At 42.4% G+C, this 20284-nt stretch overlaps 1 protein-coding gene across 1 annotated transcript in view; it reads left to right on the top strand.

Annotated features, from left to right (window-relative positions):
- Positions 1-20284, top strand: part of LOC109430554 (dual specificity protein kinase splA) — a 341935-nt gene that overhangs the window by 304360 nt on the left and 17291 nt on the right. The window contains exons 3-4 of the mRNA XM_019706628.3: positions 8787-8996; positions 9067-9296. Coding sequence (XP_019562173.3) covers positions 8787-8996; positions 9067-9296 — 440 coding nt within the window. The remainder of the gene's footprint in view (positions 1-8786; positions 8997-9066; positions 9297-20284) is intronic.

The raw sequence follows: 20284 nt of genomic DNA, 5'->3' as shown, positions 1-20284 counted from the left end.
GTCTGTATGCCGACGGGTCGCCAGGTGGCTTCCCGGGTTTGGGCAGTAGAACCAATCTTTGCCTTTTCCACCTCTCCGGAAATTCGCCTCTGTCTAGACACATCTGCATAGCCATTCTGAACATGTCAGGCTTAGCCTCGATGGCCGTCTTGATGGCTAATGTCGGGATACCGTCCGGACCCGGAGCCTTGTTCAACTTAAGCGACTTCGCTATTGCAATGAGTTCGTCGTTCGTCACCGGGGCTACCTCGCTATGGCCGGTTTGGCTATAGGGAACGGGGGCACATGGTCTTGTATCGTGGCGCGGGAACAGCGTTTCCACGATCTTCTGCAGCATCTCTGAGGAGCGTTCTGGGGGTGCTGACGCGCCCTTCGTTTTGGCCATGACTACTCTGTAGGCATCACCCCATGGGGTCGTGTTGGCTGCCTGGCAGAGATTTTCGAAGCACGCCCGCTTACGAGTCTTAATCTCTTTATTCAGTGCCAGTTTAGCCGCCCTGTAGGCCTCGCTTCGTTCAATTCTATCCTCATCGGTACGAGCCCTTTGCATCCTCCTTCTAGCTCTTAATCAGGATGCGCGGAGTTCTGCGATTTCTGGACACCACCAGTACACCGGTTTGCGTCCATTTCTGGGTAGGGATCGCCTTGTCATAGCGGCGTCACATGCACGGCTTAGGGTTCCGACAAGATCATCGCTGGATAGATCGTCGGTGTTACTCTCCATAAACAATCGCTCCACAAATGCCGGCTTATCGAATCGCGAGGTCAGCCATCCCCGATGACGGTCGATGACCTTCGGCTGTGGCCGTCTTCCTCCGTGTTCCACTCTGTATCGAATCGCCAGATGGTCACTATGCGTGTATCCATCGTCGACCCTCCAGTCCGAGCTAGGGTTTAGACCCGGGCTCCAGAAGGTCACATCAATGATGGACTCTGCACCATTCCTACTGAAGGTTTTTTTGTCGCCTACGTTCGCGACATCCACGTTTAGTCTAGCCATAGCTTCGAGTAAGGCCCAACCTCTCGCGTTAGTCAAGCGGCTACCCCACTCAATCGCCCAGGCGTTGAAGTCTCCACCGATGACCACGGGACTCAATCCCACCATTGCGCTTGTTAACAATTCCAGCATAGACGAGAACTGGTCTATCGTCCACCTGGGAGGGGCATGACAACTAGTAGTATACCCCGTTGATCTTCGCTATTGCGAAGCCCTCGTGCGACGTGGAAACTATTTCCTGGACCGGAAAACGACCGGTTGTACAGATCGCCGCTAGCTTGGCCTTATCCGCTACTAAGTTTCCGTTATCGGGAGGGATGCGGTATGGATCCGATAGTAGTGCGATGTCTGTACTTGACTCCGAGACTGACTGCCATAGCAACTGTTGTGCAGCTTCACAGTCGTTCAGGTTTAGTTGTGTAACCTGCAGGATTCTAGTGGTATTCTTCTTAGGATTCTGCATATGATCCTTTAAAAGATGCTGGGGGAATATCACTTGTGGGCACTCTTCCCAAGATTCTCTGAAAATTCGGCTTTCTGAGGTAATCCCCGTCAGGATTCTGGGTAAATTTCTCTCAAGATTCTGGGGAATTTGTCTCATGATTCTGGAGAAATCCTTGGGATTCTGGGGCTACATTTTTCAAGATTCTAGAGCACTTTCTTTCAGTATCATAAACTATTGAAGAAATCTCACGAGATTCTAGGCAGAATTCTCTAGGAAATTTTGGAGAATCCCTCGCATAGATTTTGAGATTCCTCTTAGGATTCGGAAGAAATCCTTCTCAGCATTCTACGAGAATCCCAGTAGAGTTCTGTTTTCTGTATTCTGGAGCAGTTGCTCCCAAAAATCCCTTTCAGGATTCTGGAAGAATCTCTCTTGGTAATCAGGATCCCTGGAGAATCCCTCGCATAGATTTTGAGATTCCTCTTAGGATTCGGAAGAAATCCTTCTCAGCATTCTACGAGAATCCCAGTAGAGTTCTGTTTTCTGTATTCTGGAGCAGTTGCTCCCAAAAATCCCTTTCAGGATTCTGGAAGAATCTCTCTTGGTAATCAGGTAAAAACACTCTCAGAGTTCTGGGTCCTTTCAAAGATTCTGGGGGAATGTCTTTCAGGAATCAGCGGTTATTTTCCGTTTTATGTGGGAATACTTCTCAGGATGCTGGGGAAGTCCATTCTAGAAGTTTTCATAACCCTTTCCAGGGAGAATACTTATCAGATTTTCGGAAAAATCTCACTTAGGATTCTAGAAATATTTTTCTTAAGATTCTGGAAGAACCCCTCTTATTATCTCTCTCAGCATTCTGGGGGAATCACTCGTAGAATTCTGGAGAATACCTTTCGTGATTCTCAGCATTCAATAGGATTTCACCCAGGGATTTAGGGGAATTCTGGGAGAATACTTTCTTGAGGAATTTTTCTCAGGATTCTGGGACAATCTTATCTTCTAGAATTCTGTGAGAGTATATTACAGGTTTCTGTTGCAATCCCGCCCAGTATTTTGAAGGAACCTTTCTCAGAACTCTGGAGTAATCCTTTTTTTGGTTCTTAGCCACACTTTTCAGGATTCTGGGTCATTTCTTTTAAGTTTCTTGGGAGATTCACCTTAGAATTCCGAAAATCATTTTTGTGAGAATCTCTCTCAGTATTCTAGATGAATTTATATCAAGAATGTGGAAGAACCGCTCTTGGAATTAATATCAGGATACTAGGAGTATCCTTAATAGAATTTTTAATTCTGAATTGATTCTGCTGTTACGATTCGAATCGATTCACAAAAATCGATGTCTCAGCGAGATCTGCCCAATGTTAACATTAATGCTTATTAATAGAGAGCTTTTTCTTCCAATGACCATTTTGCATGCATGTGTATATCGTGTACCCAACACGAGGATACTCTATGCCAAAGGATGTCAAGAAAGTTTCCATCATGGAAAGTTCCTGGAGTGATCGAGAATCGAACCCGTTACCCTCAGCATGATCTGCTGAATATACGCACGTATATCGCTTCGGCTACATGGGTCATCACTAGTTACTACATTTACAATTGATTAATTAAATGTTATAGTTACATTGTCCAAACAATATTGAATAGTTTAACCTTACTTTCAATTAAGATCGCACAACCCACCTGACGACTTTGTCAACGTCACTCAAGACCACATCCACCCGGATTCCCCGGGCTTCAACTTACACACCATCGCTTCCGATTACCGTTGATTGGCATTTATCGCAAATCTCTTCATTCCGATCACCCGTGCTATTCCGAAAACCTACCACCAAACCATTGAAGAAAGCACTGCCATATCTCGGATTCCGCCTTCTAATTTTCCCACCCCTCACGGAGAAATTTCACCTCAAACGCAGCACCGGAAACGTAAACGCTGGCAGCTCGTCTTCACCTCATCATAATCACGGGACGATGAGATGACGGTGCTCGTCGTTGTCTCTTCGAGGGGGTGTGGTGTGTCATCTCATTCGAACGAGGAGGTCGGAAAAGCCACAACGACACAGCGACGTCGACGGGAAACAGAAGACAGTGGAAACGAAACGAAATGAAGCGTCAAAAGATTTCAATCTGCACAACCTTAAAAGCAACTCAGGGAACCGCTAAAAATGAAGTGACTTTTTGCGGGACAGATCCCGATGAGACAAGAAGTTGGTCGGACCGGACGGGGGGTGGTGGAAGGATTTATCCATCATGATGCCGAGCAACGGCAACGAACGGGGAACGCTTTTGACTTTTTAGTTGGGAAATTGTGTGCCCTTCCTGAATCTTGCGTTGTTGTCTGTCGACGCGGAGGATGCCACGCTTTGCGATAGAGGAAAAGTCGACACATTGTTCGAGGTGGGTCAGGGCCGGATCTGATGGTTCGGGTTTATGAAGGAATCAAACAGGGTACACAAATATACATCATGCTTGTAAGCGAGCATACAGAGTGATACTTTTTTAAACAAGTACCCACCGTAAATCTGGGTCAGGACAAAATTGTAATTCCATACTATAAATGTATATATGTACGACAATATGATCACAAATATCTTACCTTATTAAATTCAAAGATTATTATTTCAGGGATTATCAATGTGTAAAATCTCTGTGTTTGAACCTCAATCTGTTTTAAAAGTTATTTTTTTATAAGAATGTTATTTATTGTAATAGAACTCGTTTACTCCACGGAAATTGCGTACCTTCAGGCGTTCAATGATCACTTTTATCATTTAACTTTGCTTTCTAACAGTCTTTAATTTTTCCATGCATAAATCCACTGTAGCTGAAAAATATCCAGAGAGCATCTAGATCCACTAATTTCTTATACTCCCAATTGAATTTGAATTCTCTTCTAACAGTGGTCCAACATAGTCCTTAATGATACTATGCTGTAATTGGATTTCGTAATTTTGAAAATAAACTATTAAACTATCAACTAAAAAAAACAGTGATCCAATATTCGATTTGGCCCGACTTTGACCTGACATTCAATAACTTTAGGTCGTCATTTGAGTAACTAGGTATCGCTTCTCATTTGAAGGGAGTTCTGGTTGACTTGATTGAAACCCTTTTTGAACGTGACTAGAAGCAAACATGACTGAAATGATTTGTTGGCTAATGTTCACAAGAATGAGCTGAATTTTTGCAACTTTGTTCAAAAAGATTAATTGGGATTTCAAGGAATTTTCAGGAAATGTTCAGAAGGGTTTCAAGCTTTTTCAAATTTTCTTTCTTCCTCAGAAACGCCCCTATAAACCACCTAGAACTCCTGGAAATGCCCCTGAAACTTCCCTCCCCTTGGAACGCCTCTGATACATCATTGAATGCACCTGAACTCTCTGAAATACTCCTAAGATCCCCTATAAGCCCCTGAAGCCCCTTGAAAGCCCCTAGAACGCTTCTGAAAACCCCTGGAAACCCATGAACGCATTGAAAGTCCTTGGAACCCTCATTGAAACCCCTGGAACACCTATGGGACCCCCTGAACCCCCTAAGTCACCCATGCATTGGAACATCTCTGAAACCCATTAAAAACTCATATTGCATGGATTAACCGTTATGTGGCCGGCAAACTTTTTGCTTTTTTCTACACCGTGTATTTTAAATGGGTGCTGGGTACCCGGGTACCCTGCCGGCCACATAAGGGTTAAGAGACCTCGTGAAGCAGCCGATGTCTTGAATTTTTTGATTAGCAATTTTGAATTTCGGACATGCTTCCGGAAACTTTGTTTTGAATACGGTAGATTTCTGACGAAATAAGAACAGCTGAATGCAACAAAACTTCATAATTAACCTTTGTATAGCAGTGAACCACCAACTTAAATTTGCGGTGGGCATACCAGAATTTCTGTTCACCATTTTTTGACTTCGGACATCTCCATACCAATTATTTGTACTCACATTGCCTTGTTTCAGGCATTCTTCTAGGGATTCCTTCGAAAATACGTTCAAGAAATCCTCCGGTAATTGTTTCAGAATATCCTCTGTGAATTTTGGTAAGTCATTTCTTCAGGATTTTTTCTAATATGTATTATAAGTTCTTAGAGGAAATCCACCTAGGGTTTTTTTTAGGCATTCCTCCAGAATTTCATCAACAACTCCTTCAGGAATTTTCCTGGGGCTCTTTCAGATATTCTTCCGAGGGTTCCTCCAAGAAGCACATGAAGAGTCAGAGCTAACAGAAGAAATCTCAAAAAGGTTAATTTTTGGAATTTCTCCTGCGGTTCCTCCACAAATATCTTCTGAGATTCCTCCGGAGATATCACTAGGAATTCCTACAGATTTTTACAGAAATATTTTATTAAATTACAAAAAGAATACTGAAGAAATTCTTCAAAAAAGGAATTTCCATAGGATTTGTGCTCGAGAAATTCTTGAATAAATCTATCATTGAATTTCTAAGATTCCAAAGGAAAGTTCTAAAGCAAACCCAGGAAGAACTCTTGGAGATTCTTCTGGAGGAATTCTTGTACAAATTTCTTGCAAAATGACCAGATTCGGATACCTTTCCCATACCAAATATACCTATATTATATTGCAACAGATAAAACAGCCACCATCTGGAATTTTCGCCAACCATCTTCGTCACATTTTTTTGAATCGAAACATCTTCATACCAAAAATACTCATATTGTATACTTTTAGAGCTTAAACTTCATAAAATAGTCACCATTTTGAATTTATGTCCACCATCTTATATTTTGGACCGGGGCCGGATCACAACGTCCGAAGCCATACAGTTCCGGTCGTTAAGTCGCGTTTTTTTTTTTGCGAAATTATGTCCAATAGTTTGGATGCGTCATAAATGCCTATGTGCTTGCTTTCCTGAACTTCACGACATATCTGCAGGCTCGGACGTTATGCCCCGGAAAAATGAGTCTTAAAGTCCTGGGACATTATGACCTCGGACGTAATGATACTGCACCTTTTGGACCGCCATCTTGAGTTTCCTGGTAACGATTTTTGAGCCCCCAATATTTTTCCCAAATATACGCATATTGCATAGTGTTAGAGCCAATCCAATAGCCGATATCTTGAGTTTTTATCCACCATCTTGAAGCCCGGACAGCAATTGGATTTTTGTTGCTATTTTCCGGAAATCTTCTTCGTATCAAATACACTTGTTTTGTATAGTTTTAGAGCAAACTCCATAAAACAGCCGTCATGTTGAAATTTGGTCCGCCATCTTGCATTTCAGACTACCATCTTAGATTTACTCCCAAGTCTACTCCAAACATCTTCTCCATTTCAATGGGTATATCTGGGCATAGGTTTGGATCCCAAACCTTCATAAATCAGCCACTTTATTTAATTTTTGTTCGCCATCTTGGAATTACTAGTCGCCATTTTTGAACTTCGAACATCTCCCGCATACCAAATATACCCATATTGCATAATTTTAGAGCTACACACTACAAAAACAGCCACCATCTTGAATTTTCGCCTATCATCTTGGATTTTGGACTGACATTTTGGATTTTTGTCACCATGAGCAATTTTACCCAAAAAAGCGTGACCAGATGTATCGCATGATAAAGTTTTTCACTTCCTCCGGTGCTGGTCTGGATTGCTTCAATGATCATAACTTTATGAGCTTGATGATGAACTTTAAGCTTTAACGTTGAACCATTCGTCATTGAAATCATCGTCATCATCAAACATTTGAAAGCAGTTTTTTCGTTCATATCAATCATTTTTGCAACGAAAATGGATTCACTGTGTTCCACCTGAAGAATAGAATACAGTGAATACATTTTCGTGGTCATTGTTTTGATTTAGAGTGAAAAAAACTGCTTTTCTATTTCCGAAAAATGATGACGGATCCTTGAACCTTAAATGTTCTCGGAAAAATTGCGATATCTCTTTATAGTTTTAGCCATTAAGGGTCCTAAAACCGTCAGTTTTAGTAGAATAGCGTATTTTTTCGTCCAAAAAAATCTCATCTATTTTAGACTCCATACAATTTTTCAGACCGTTGAGCCCTTGAGGGACCATTTTGCCTTCAGATACGGACTTCAGATTTTGACACGATCATTTTTTAGCTAGATTTTCTTCTTCTTCTTATTCTTTATGGTTCTACGTTCCCACTGGAACTTGGCCAGTCTCTCTTCAACTTTGTGTTCTCTAAGCACTTCCACAGTTATTAAGGACAGACTTATTAGAATACCAACATGGCCGCCACAATGGCCGACTTTGGCACCTACTCACGATTTTGAGCGCACAAAACTCTTCGTAAACAAAACCAGCGCAACTGATCTTCTCATTTTAAGCTTATTACAAGTGAGCAAGAATAGAATAATGAAATGCCTGCTTCTTGAGATTTGTGCGTCTGAAGTTCTGATGCACTGTTGAAGCGGGATTTCAAGACGTTTGTCCTTAATTGAAGGGCTTTCTTTGCCTGCGTGAATTTGTACATTGTGAGACAAGCTATGATACACTATACCCAAGGAGTCGAGAAAATTTTCTCGACCAGAACGGGAATCGAACCCCGCTATCTCCAGATTGGCGATACATAGCCTTAGTTACTAGACTAACTGTCAATCCCTTTAGCTATAACGATCATTTTCCAATAGAAAACTTATCATTTCCAATTTTTGCAAAATAAGAGACGGCCTACTGACCCGTCCTAACCGCAGCCGACCCTGTCGTGTGGCGCCAAACGCTTTCTTCGGATGAGATTGAAGGGTGCTGCTGCTACTACTACTTGCTGCTACAAATGATGAGCCCGGGGTGGGATGATAATTCCCATCGGCAATCGCAATCGTTTCGGCAGTACGCTGCTCTCACCCGCCAAGCCCGGGATAGATGATGGGGGAATCAAATTTAATGAAGAGATAATTTTTAAAGGTTAAGGAGGATGAGATTTTTTTTTCCTGCGCTCATTGAGTTCACCCTGTTGGCAGCTAATAATTTTGACGAAGCAAAAATGTTTTAAAATGTTGATTTTATGATTTTTGAAATGGAATTATCTCCTCGTGTCAGAGCCGGCAGCGCGTGGGGTTTTAGATAGAGCGCACTGAACTGTCAAGCGCCCAATCCTCCCGGGCCAAGACTGTTTGCTTTTATAGTGCACGACTGGCTGCTCGATATATACTCTCCTCCGCCTGAGTTGAGTGAAAAGGGATTAAAATTTCCGCTTGCTCTTCGCATCAGTCGTTTCTGGAAGCTGTTCGCTTCTCGGAAACGGTATTTAAAGATTATTGGAAGATTTTATCGACACGACATTGACTAGTTTTAAGTTTTTCGCTTTATTAACCGGGATCCATTTTCTCGTGCTTTGCTTTTTCCCTTCCGCAGCTAAATCCTTACCACTTCACTGCGTGGTAGAATCGGTCAGCTCCCTGCAAGCAACGCTGAACTTTGACGCCCGGAGTCCCTGGAAACGGCGACCCAACATCGAAACCGACAGCTACGTCATCATCCCGGCAGCGACGCCGTTCTGCGATATCGTAACTACAGCCCTGCAGCGACTGGGCTATTCCTCGGAGATTTCCAACGCAGCCAGAGGTAATTGATTATAATGCCAATCGAATCGCAAAAAAATGAGAAATCAATCATCTCTCCATTTTTAATCCAGGATCAATCTCCATCAAGAACTGGAAGTCCCTCTCGTTGGACGCCATCTCCGATAATCCGCTGGTCTCGGTGAACGACATCCTCGGGGAATTGACCTCGGTTGTCACGCTCAAGATCACCATCCTGCGGAACAAACCCACCCAGCTGGCGGAGATCAAGGATAAGCTGCTCAAGTTGCTGATACTGCAATCACATGCCGTACTGCGGTCCACCGGCTGCCCGCTGGATGAGGTAAGTAGGAGCCACCCAAATTGTGCTATACAAAAGGAATCCGCTAATTGAATAACACTACAGGGGAAAGTCATAAATATTTAAAACCATTTCATCGTTCGTTCCTGTACGGCGGAGATGTGGCCTTTCCGCCGTCGTCGTTTGTGGCAAAAGAATCGTTCTAATTAAATCATTCCTCGCGTGGTTTTCCGCGAAATGAAGGCGGAAATGTACTTCGGATTGTTTAGTCCTGAAATCATTAGCATTTTCGGGGTCGCGCGGAATTTCACAGGCATTTGCTTGGAGTGCGTTTCTTTGGGTGGGCACTTAATGTCAGGAATGTTCTTTCTTCCGAATGGATATTTTTCTATGATCTATATGTATATCCATTCGGAATGAAGAAATCGTTCGAAGACGGACATTTAATTGAAATTAGACTTTCGGAATTTTCTAACGAAATTTCTGAGTGGCTTTTATGCAATGTTAATTTTGTTTAAATAGCTGCTATAGTTCTCAAGCCAAAACATGGGATTTTTCTGATGTTCTGAAGCATTCCTATGAACGCTATTGAGCATTTTCAGCCCACAACACGAAAAAATGCCGTTTATGACTCGATATTTTCAATTTGAATGAGATTTTGTTCACGCGCTGAACTTCGTAAATCATTTACTTTTGCATCAACTCAACACATTAAAACCTCAACAATAAATTGTGTGGCTTCGTGATCGTGCGGCTAGTGTCACCAAGCATTTAGTCGCATCGTGCTGAGGAGCGCGGGTTCGATTCCCGCCGCAGTTGTCAGGAAAAGTTTTCGGCTGTGCCACCTGGGCGTTGCATGCTAGTCCGTTGTCTAGTGTCATGCTTCCTTCAAAGAGCGAACAGCTCACCGGAAGCATTGAACGTGTCCGTACCTTTTTGAAACAAAAAAACACTTAATTATTTTTCCTCACCTTACATTTGAAAAGGGCGTATGGGAATTACCAGGTTTTGTTCTTAAAAAAATATATTTAGAAAACGGTTTGTTGGATTGAAATGATGGCTTCGAAAATGTTTAAGGTTATTGGAAAAACTTTTAGAAAACAAAATACCCGAGAGTAACATTTATTGCTGATCTATGTTACTTACTTACTTACTTTCAGTCCTGGACACCCACGGTGATGCAGAGGGCCGAATTGAAAGATCTCCATCCTTGGCGATTGCCTGCCATCACATTGACCTGTGACCAGCTCAAATTTCTGTCGACTTGCTTGCTTGAGCCTCTGGGTCTGCCTCTGCTGTGATGTCCTGCTAGGTTCCAGTCTAACGCTTGTTTGCAGATTTCGTTTCCGCCCCTGCGTAGAGTGTGGCCGACCCACCTCCACTTTCGCTCCCAAATTTTTGTCACTACCGGCTTTTGATGACATCGACAATGGAGCTCCACTTATACAAACCGGGTTTCACTGGCATATAGCAGCACAGACTGCACGTTCGAGTTGAAAATTCGAATTTCGGTGCGTCGACTAATCTGCACACTTAGAAATTCTGAAATTTCCACGAAACGGAATCAACAAAAAACGTAAATGTTTTCAAGACTGAATCACAAATTGGACTCAATTTTACGCGCATCATGTCAGTGCAGGTTGGTTAACAAATCCGTTCCACCAGAAACGTAGAATCAGTATCACGTTCATCAGCCCCCTTCCAACTCGGTGAAATAGCCGAGTGGTAAGAGATTTGGCTCACGATCAGTAGATCCGGTGTTCGAATCCCATGCGTGACAATATTTTACTTTTCTATGTTTTATCTGTCAAATTGGTTCTAGCGATTGCTAGACGCTAAGAAAAAATAAGTTTAATTTTGGGGTGTCTTGAAAGACGTAAATTTACATGTTATAACATCTAAATTTGTGTTTTTGAAGATGCTCGTATATGTCAGGTTCAGGACACTTAAAATTACATGATATTTTCTAGGTGTGTGGTTGTTTTTCCATACATTTCTTAAACTCGCAAATGCAGCCCTTGCCTTCTTGATCCGCGCCACTTATGTCGATCTTGGTGCCGCCATCGGCCGCCATTACCGTCTTTACATCCAACGATTTGGTCTTGTTAACGTTGATGGTGAGACCTGCTGCTGAGAAGCGAATGGCAAGATCATCGAGCTTACTCTGCACACCAAGAAAATATCATGTAATTTTAAGTGTCCTGAACCTGACATATACGAGCATCTTGAAAAACACAAATTTAGAGGTTATAACATGTAAATTTACGTCTTTCAAGACCCCCAAAAATAAAACTTATTTTTTCTTAGCGTCTAGCAATCGCTAGAACCGATTTGACAGATAAAACATAGTAAAGTAAAATATTGTCATGCATGGGATTCGAACACCGGATCTGTTGATCGTGAGCCACATCTCTTGCCACTCGGCTATTTCACGGAGTTAGGAGGTGGCTGATGAACGTGATACTGATTCTACGTTTCTGGTGAAACGGATTTGTTGACATCTAACGCAACCAACCAGCACTTACATGATGCGCGTAAAATTGAGTCCAATTTATGTTTCAGTCTTGAAACGTTTACGTTTTTTGGTGATTCCGTTTCGTGGAAATTTCAGAATTTCTAAGTGTGTGCCTTTCAGAGCGCCGTTGAGCTAGGAGAGCAACGTAATCAGCCAGTTCGAAGTCATTTAGATGCTCCATGGTAATGGGCTGCCTCAGCAATCCACAATTTGGTTCACGGTCAATCGCACCTACCAGGATCTCGTCGATTACGATGAGGAACAGAAGCGGTGATAGTATACATCCTTGTCTCACTCCAGCAACGTCCCGGATGGGATTGCGCTCGAATATGCCCTGTACTGTGCTTCAATAAGGCCGATGATTTTCTCAGGAAAAACACTCGCGCCTGAGGGCTTCCCACATGTTTTCGTGATTGTGACAGTCGAAAGCTTTTTCGTAATCAATGAACACTCTACCTGGTGGTTCCAAAATCGGTTGAGCCTAAAGGGGCGCTCAAAACGCTTGAAGTTTGTATGGGAAAACTTGGCCAAATGTATGCAGCAATTTTAAGTTTTCGAACTTTGCCGCTAGGTGGCGCTGTAAGCGTTCAATAATCAAACCGAAGACCGCGAAGTGATCCGACGGCTGTGAAAAAAGTTATACCCTACACTCTTAAAAAATTAGGAATTTACACGTGACGTGAACCATCAACGAACGTAAACATTTAATGACTGAATGGCAAATTTAACTGAATTTTAAATACATCATGTAAGTTCAAGTTGATTGCACAAGATGTCAACAAACCTATCTGACCAGGTGGGTAGAAACAGTTTCACACTAATCACTTACCCTACAAGTCGATGATATGGCCGAGAGGTATAGTCCGTGCCTCTCAATCAGCCAACTAGTGTTCGAATCCAGCTCATTATTTTACATTCATATGTTTTATCGGCGATTCGGTTTTAGCGATTGCTAGCTCGACTTTATTTGTGATAGAAAACGTAAATTTGTGTCAAACGGGCCGCTCCTTTTATGTGCATCCAAGAGAACTTAGATTTACATGATTTTTTCTAAGAGTGTAGGCAAAGTGAGGAAAAGTATTGAGATTTCATTATTGATATTATTCCTTTACATGCATTGGAAAAATAACAATTAAGTTTATCCTCACTTTACCTACACGCAAAAAAATCCGTTCCGATATACGTGCACTCCCAGTCACGGCAACGGGAACAAACGGGAACTATGCATAGCAACGATAACAACAATAAGAAATGTACACCGTGAACTAGATATCACGTTTTCCAGAACGTCCATATTGACAGCTGGAAATAGTTCCAGTTCACGGTGTATATTTGCTTGTTCTCATATTTGCGTTTGTTTGTTCACGTTTATCAGAACGGTTTTCTGAGCGTGTAGGGTATATAGTCACCTACAATAATACCAAAGGGTTTGATTATTGAACGCTTACAGCGCCACCTGGCGGAAAAATTCGAAAACTTAAAGTTTCTGCATACATTTGACCAAGTTTTCCCATACAAACTTCAAGCGTTTTGAGCGCCCCCTTAGACTCAACCGATTTTGCTCAAATTTTGAACGTAGCTTCTGGGAGTTCAAAACAACTGATAAGGAGGTAAGACTTGACATTTTTCGAAATTTTTGCTTTTCATATAAGTGTGGGCCACCTTACCCTACATAGAATGACATCTTCCAGGTGCTTTTCAAAAAACTAATTATGCCTCCTACGTAATAACCAGGGATCGCAAATGGGATGTCCGGAGCACAATTCCTGCATCCTTAGAACTGGGAAAGCGAATATGAATGTTGAAGAAATTGTTTCTCATGTTTAAATTTCATGTTCACGATCTTAATAAAAACAAAAGCTATTTACAATATTCTATTAATAGGATGTTGAATTCATCATGATGTCCGTTGATGATATAATTACTCGATTGCAAATTGGATTGCCCATCCAGTAACCACCCAGATTTCTAGATTTTCCTGTTGCTTACTACCAGCAAACTCAATAACATCTCCTAGAATTTCCCGAGTTCGTCCAAAAATAAATGAAGAATTACACCTGAACTTATTTAAGGAATTTCATCAAAAACTTATCAAGTTTGTGAATTTAAAAAAATATAGGAATTCTGTTAGAATTCAATGTAAGATTTTCGTCCCTAGCTTTCCGCCCTGTAATTTCTTTAAACATTTATTGAAAGGGATACGCCGGAATTTTGAGTATAGCAACTTTGCCATAATAACCTAAGAATTTATGCAAGTGTTTTTCACAATTCTTTTTCTTTATTTTGAAGGGATTCCCGCAAAAACATCCTAGAAAAATATTCAAGATATTTTATACAGAATTATCCTTAACATTTTCAATTGAATGTATATTCAATTCAAAACAATCAGATTGTGGAGCATTATCATAATCATACCCTAAATAATACTGCCAGAAAAATATAAAAACTGCTTTAATTTGTAGTTTATTCCTGAGCTTTTCCACAGAAAATTACTGTTTTTTCTTTAACCCTTCAGGACGCGCGCTGTTATTAAAAGTACAACACTATCGGAAAACCTCGCCCGTTGTATACAGCGCGAGCGCAGTGCAGTTTCGGTTGCTTGATGGCGCGCGTCCTGAAAGGTTAAATTTTATTTTGTACAGGCCCATATCTAAAATGTCTTTCGTTACACGGCAAACAAAAATGAGAATTTCTAAATTTTTGAAAGTTTTCTACGTTTCCCCTACCACTAATATGAATCGGTTACCTAATCGAACGAACGTTATCGCAAATTGCTACCGTGCGATTACCACCATCATAAAAATGAGCACCCAGAAACGCCCTTCTCGGTAGCGTTAGTAGCAATCAGTAGCCAACAAGTGGCGCAATAAATATCTTGAGATCTGATTTCTACATTTCTGAGATTTTTATTGGCCCGATTGAATCCAATTACGCTGGATTGATTGCTCGGGCTATAGCGCACCTCTTCTCGCTCTGCCTCTCACTTGTTCAGCAACGCAAGTATCCACCCAAGCAATGACGATAATCTTGAAACAATGCTACTTGTCTGCTTCCGGCTGTAATTAGCCAACAAGCTCGTCAAGCATCCAATCTACTCTGGCTTGTTGCTCTCGCTCTCGTCCTGACTCGATATTATTATCCTTTGACTCAATCTTACTCAGCACACTAATTACGATTCCTAAAACCCAAACTCTGCCCCCGCCCACTTCATCCGCCGCGGCGTGTTCCCTGTAGAACCGGATAAATCCTCTTCAGTTTGTGAACTTAACCGATTTCGCCCTCATGCCCATGACCAAAGCTCCACCAATCGTCCTCCCACCAACGGCAACGGTAGCACGAGGACTTTCGTCTTTGGATTTGGAAAGCTTCTTCGAAAATTCCTTCGCCTTGAGTAGCTCGCACATAATAAGGCTCTCACCTGCTTCGCAGGAGCGAGCGGTTCCACCAACGGACAAGGACGCGCTGCTCGTGCTGCCTGGCGCCACCACCGTTGTTGATGTAGATGAATAAAGATTTGCTTGAAACCCTGAGCCATCGGAGCCGCTCACTAAGCGATACAGCGAAGCAAGCGACTATTAATACTTCACATATTATAAATATTGAGCTCCACTTTGGCAGCCTGCTGGAAGCTGCTGGTTGCTGATCCGATTTGAATGCCTCCGTACTTCCACTACTCAACTACTCAACTCTCTTCCCATTTCTCTGCGTGTGGAGGAGACTCGTAAGTCTCGAGACACCACCACCAGCCATCAGCCAATGAGCACTGCCTGCTCTTAGTCAGCTTAAGCTTCATCACAGCCGAACCCCGAAGGAGGGCAGAGACAGCCAAGAAATCCTCGCACGAAACACAATCTGATTGCCTTCCGTGGATGGAACCCAAGCAGCATCAGCAGCACACGTTCGCCCTCCTTTAAAGACGTATTTCGAGTTGCTGCCACCGCTCGAGATATATTTCATAGAATTAAGATTGAATTTGAAAGATTATAAGTTTGTACATAATCTCTCGAAGAAAATTAAAATTAATATCGTTCCTTAATGATAATAATTATAGCTCTTCACGTGTGCCGGCTCGATGTGGGTGAGCACATGTTTCGCAGAAAGCGCTCCACTCAATCCTGAAATTCGATGGGCGGAATGGGAGGTGGATGCTTCAGCTCGGGTCCAGTATCAGACAAACAAATAAGAAGTATTAAGTAGAAGAATTTATCCCAATCCCTGTTTCTCATCCTAACACTGCCAATTCACCCATATGGATCCGAACGGGCGGATGTGTGAGTGACGAGGACGCGTGCTTTGGCAGGTCCTTCGACTTGCGCTTACCCCTCCCGCATCCTATACCGAAATACAGAGATAAACACATCGCCACCGAGCGGCAACACATCCGTCTGCTGGCGTCTAATACGCAATCAGGATCGGAAAGAGATCCCTAATACCCTTCTTGTAGCGGCTTATAACAAGCAGGGTTGAAGCAGGGCAACGGAACGGATGGGTGAAGAATTAAGAAAATCTCTTTGCATTCTTGTAGAAGAGCGCGTTGTCACTTATGTTTTTGCTATGGTGGAGTTTGGGTCAGAACCGTTACTGTAGATTTGTGACTAAAGTGGTAACTTACTTGGTGGACAACAATTTGCTTTATTGTATCTTTACTGAAAGATGATTCCTCCTGGACAGGGCCTGGTCTTTAACCAACCGATTCTTGCTATTCTGGTTGTGAGGTGCCCTTAGGGGAGGTTTAGGAGAGTCCTAACTTATGATTCATGTGACGACGCCTGATGCCGTTTTTTTTTTTGTTTACTACCGGGCCCAGTCCTAGTGGAGCATCCATCAATTATTAAAGACAATTCTCACGATTGTCACCCACTCTGGCACGTACGATTTCTAAAAAAAAGAATCTTTTATGAGTTACTTCTGGTATTTTTTATGATATAGTAATTTTCCCAGTAAGTCTCCCAACAATTTCTCTCGGAATTCCCCTGATAATTTCTTTATGAGTTCCCTCAGGAATTCCTCCAGAATTTCCTTCAGAAATACCCCACTGAGTTCTCCTAGGAATTCCTCCTAAACCTCCTTTAATTATTTCTCCCAGAGTTTACTAAGGAATTTCTCCTGGAGTTCCCCCAGTAATTGATGCTGAAGTGTCCTAAAAAAAAATCGCCTGCAGAGAGGAGTTAGTCCTGGAGTTCCCTTTAAACTTCATGCTGGAATCTTTTAAGGAGTAACTCTTGGAGTTTCTTCACACATTCTTCCTGAAGTTCCCTCAGGAATTCCTCCTAAAAATTTCTCAGGAATCCCTCCTGGAGTCTCTCCCGGAATTCCTCTGGGAAATCCTCTCAACGTTTTCCCAGGAATTCTCTCGAAGATTTTCCTGGAATTTCTCCTGGTGTTTCTACAGGAACTCTTCTTTGAGTTTCCTCAAGAATCCCACAAAGGAATCCTCCAATAATTCCTTCTGGTGTTCCCCAAAAATCCCTCGTAGACTTTCTTCAGGAATATCTCGTGAAGCTCTCCTGAGAATACCTCCTAGAGTTCTCCCAGGAGTTCCTCCAGTAATTTGTCCCCCAGGAATTCTTCCAAAAGTACTCCAATGAATTCCACAAAAGCTCTCACAGGAATCCCTCAAAAAGTTCCCCCAGGAATTCCTCCAGTTGTTCCTTCACGAATTTCTCCAGAAGTTTCACAAGAAATTCCATCAGGAGTTTTCCCACAAGTTCATCCGGGAGTTCCCCAAAGAATTCCTCCTGGAGTTCCCCCAGGAATTCTTCCAGGAATTTCTCCAGATTTTTTTCCAGGAGTTCCTTCAGGTTTAGGAATTCCCTCAGGAATTCCACTAGGAGTTCTGGAGTTTTCCCAGGAGCTCCCCTTGCAGTTCCCCCAGTAATTCTTCCTAAAATTAATGCTGGAAGCTTGTAAGGAGTTTCTTCAGGCATTCTTACTGGAGTTCACCCTTCTTCTTCTTGTTATTTTTCTTCTTCTTATTCTTCTTCTTCGTATTCTTCTTCTTCCTGCTTATGGCTCTACGTCCTCATATGGACTTGGCCTGTCTCGCTTCAACTTAGTGTTCTTCGAGCACTTCCAGTTATTATTTGAAGGGCTTTGTTTGCCTGCCATTGCATAAATTTGTGTATTGTGAGGCAAGTACAATGATACAGAAAATTTTCCGTCCGGAACGGGAATCGAACCCGCCGTCTCCGGATTGGCGGTCGATAGCCTTAACCACTAGGTTAACTGTAGACCCTCCTGGATTTTTTTTTCTAAAATTTCTCCAGGAATTCCTCCCGAAGATTCCCCAGGAATTCCTTCTGAAGTTTCTACAGGAACTCTTCTTGGAGTTTCCTCAACAATCCCACCAAGAATTCCCCCTGGAATCCTTCTTGAAATCCAACTGGTGTATTCCAGGAATTCCTGCTAGACTTTCCCTAGGAACTTCTCCAGAAACTCTATAGATTAACGGCTACGCAGTCTTAGGGTTCAAAAAACGAGTTTTATTATTCACCCGACGTTTCGACACGGGGATAGTGTCCTGCTAAAGAGGGAAAATTTGCGCCATTGCGCAGTGATTTCGAAGTGTAAGCATGTACCAAAAACGACACAAAACGAGACAGTTAAAGTTAGACAAAACATTTGACCAAAAACGTTAATATTTATTTTCCCCCTGAGGAAGACACTATCCCCGTGTCGAAACGTCGGGTGAATAATAAAACTCGTTTTTTGAACCCTAAGACTGCGTAGCCGTTAATCTATAGAGTCAAGATTACAGTCGATTCCCAACAGCAATCTTCTCCAGAAATTCTTCCAAAAGTTCCTCCAGGAATTCCTATAGGAGTTCCCCTAGGAATTCATCCGGAAGTTCCCAAAGGATTTCCCCCAGGAGTTCCTCCTGGAATTTCTCCAGGAATCCATCCCGGAGTGTTTTCAGGAATACACCAGGAATTCCACTAGAAGGTTTCCCAAGAAATTCCTCCAGGAGTTCCTCCAGGAATTCCTTCTGGAGTTCCCCCAGGATTTTCTCCTAGAGTTTCCCTAGGAGTTCCTCTTGGAGTTCCACCCAGTATTTCTTCCTGGAGTTTCCCTAGGAATTCCTGCTGAGGAATCGCTTTGATAGTTCATCCAGGAATTTCTCCTAGAGTTTTCTCATAAATTCCTCTTTAAGTACTTCCTAAATTCCTCCTGGAGTTTCAGCAAAAAAGGAATCTTATTGAATTCACCTAGCAATTCCATCTGAAGCTCCCGCAGTAGTTCCTCATGTAGTTATGCAGGAATTCACCCTAAATTTCCCACAAATTCCTCCTGAAGTTCCCCCAGGAATTCCTCTCGAAGTTCCCTCATTAGTTGATCATAGAGTTTACGCAGAAATTCACTCTGGATTCCTCCCAGTAATTCCACAAGGAGTTCACCCACGAATTCCTCCTTGAGTTTTCCCATACATTTCTCCTGGAGTTTCCCCCGAAAGTTTTCCTGGTGTTTTGGCAGGACTAGCTTCTGGACTTCCCATAGCGATTCTTCCTGAAGCTCCCTTAGTAATTCTGGAATTCTCCAGTAACTAGAGCAAAGTTTCCCCAGGATTGTTTTTATGAAATTCCATAAACAGTTCCTCATGGATTCGACGGATTAATTTCTTCAGGAATTCCTCCTGGATCTCCTCCAGTTATTGCTCTTAGAGTTCTTCCTTTAGTTAAACTTGAATTCCTCTTGAAGTTAAAACCGGATTTTTTCCTGAAGTTTCCCTAAGAATTTTTCCTGGAGTTTTCAAAACCAGTGCTCCTTAAGTAAACTAAGATTTTTCCCTGTAGTGTTTCCTAGAATTCTTCCTGGAATGCCTCAAGAATTGATCATTGAGCTGAACATATCTCCCTTTTGTAGGTACTCCAGAAATCTTCTGAAGTCCCTCTTGGGATTTATTTCGTAGGTTCTCGAGCTCCATCAAGATTTTCATTCCCCCCCCCCCCCCACCTTTTATCCGAATCCCTTCTAGGGATTCCCAGGTAATTCCAGCCAATCTATTAGGAATTCGTGCTGGAGTTCCTTCGGGATCCATCCTAAAATACATTCAGCAGTTCAGTTCAGGAACTAAACCTGAAGATCCATCAGAAATGTCTCCTGAAGTTCCTCCAATCTTCCTGGAGTTCAATGATGCTTGTTACCCTGTTTTGGCATATAACAGGTTTGCATGTCTGGCATGTCTGAAACATAGACAACTGGAGGCTAGGTATGCGAAGTTTGAGGGTAAATCTCGATTTCGTACGAACAATTCGCCTTCACTTGTAGTTACTAGGCACAAACGCGAGTGCGTTGGAGATTGACATCTAAGCCGAAAGGGAGATAAAATTGTGAAAAAAAGAGTGTTCATGGTGTAACCTCGGATTTAGTTTGGATTTCTATTCCTTCTGGAGATCGTCAATGAATTGCTTCTGGATTTCCCCAAAGAATTACTCCTGAATTCCTCTTGCTGTTTCACTAGGTATGCATTCTGGAGTCTCTCAAAAATTCCTTCTGGAGGTGCCCATGTATACTTCTT

Source organism: Aedes albopictus, chromosome 2 (genome assembly GCF_035046485.1).
Source record: "Aedes albopictus strain Foshan chromosome 2, AalbF5, whole genome shotgun sequence".
Lineage (NCBI taxonomy): Eukaryota > Metazoa > Arthropoda > Insecta > Diptera > Culicidae > Aedes > Aedes albopictus.
Note: the sequence above shows the minus strand (reverse complement) of the source record. Positions and strands in the feature narration are given on the sequence as shown.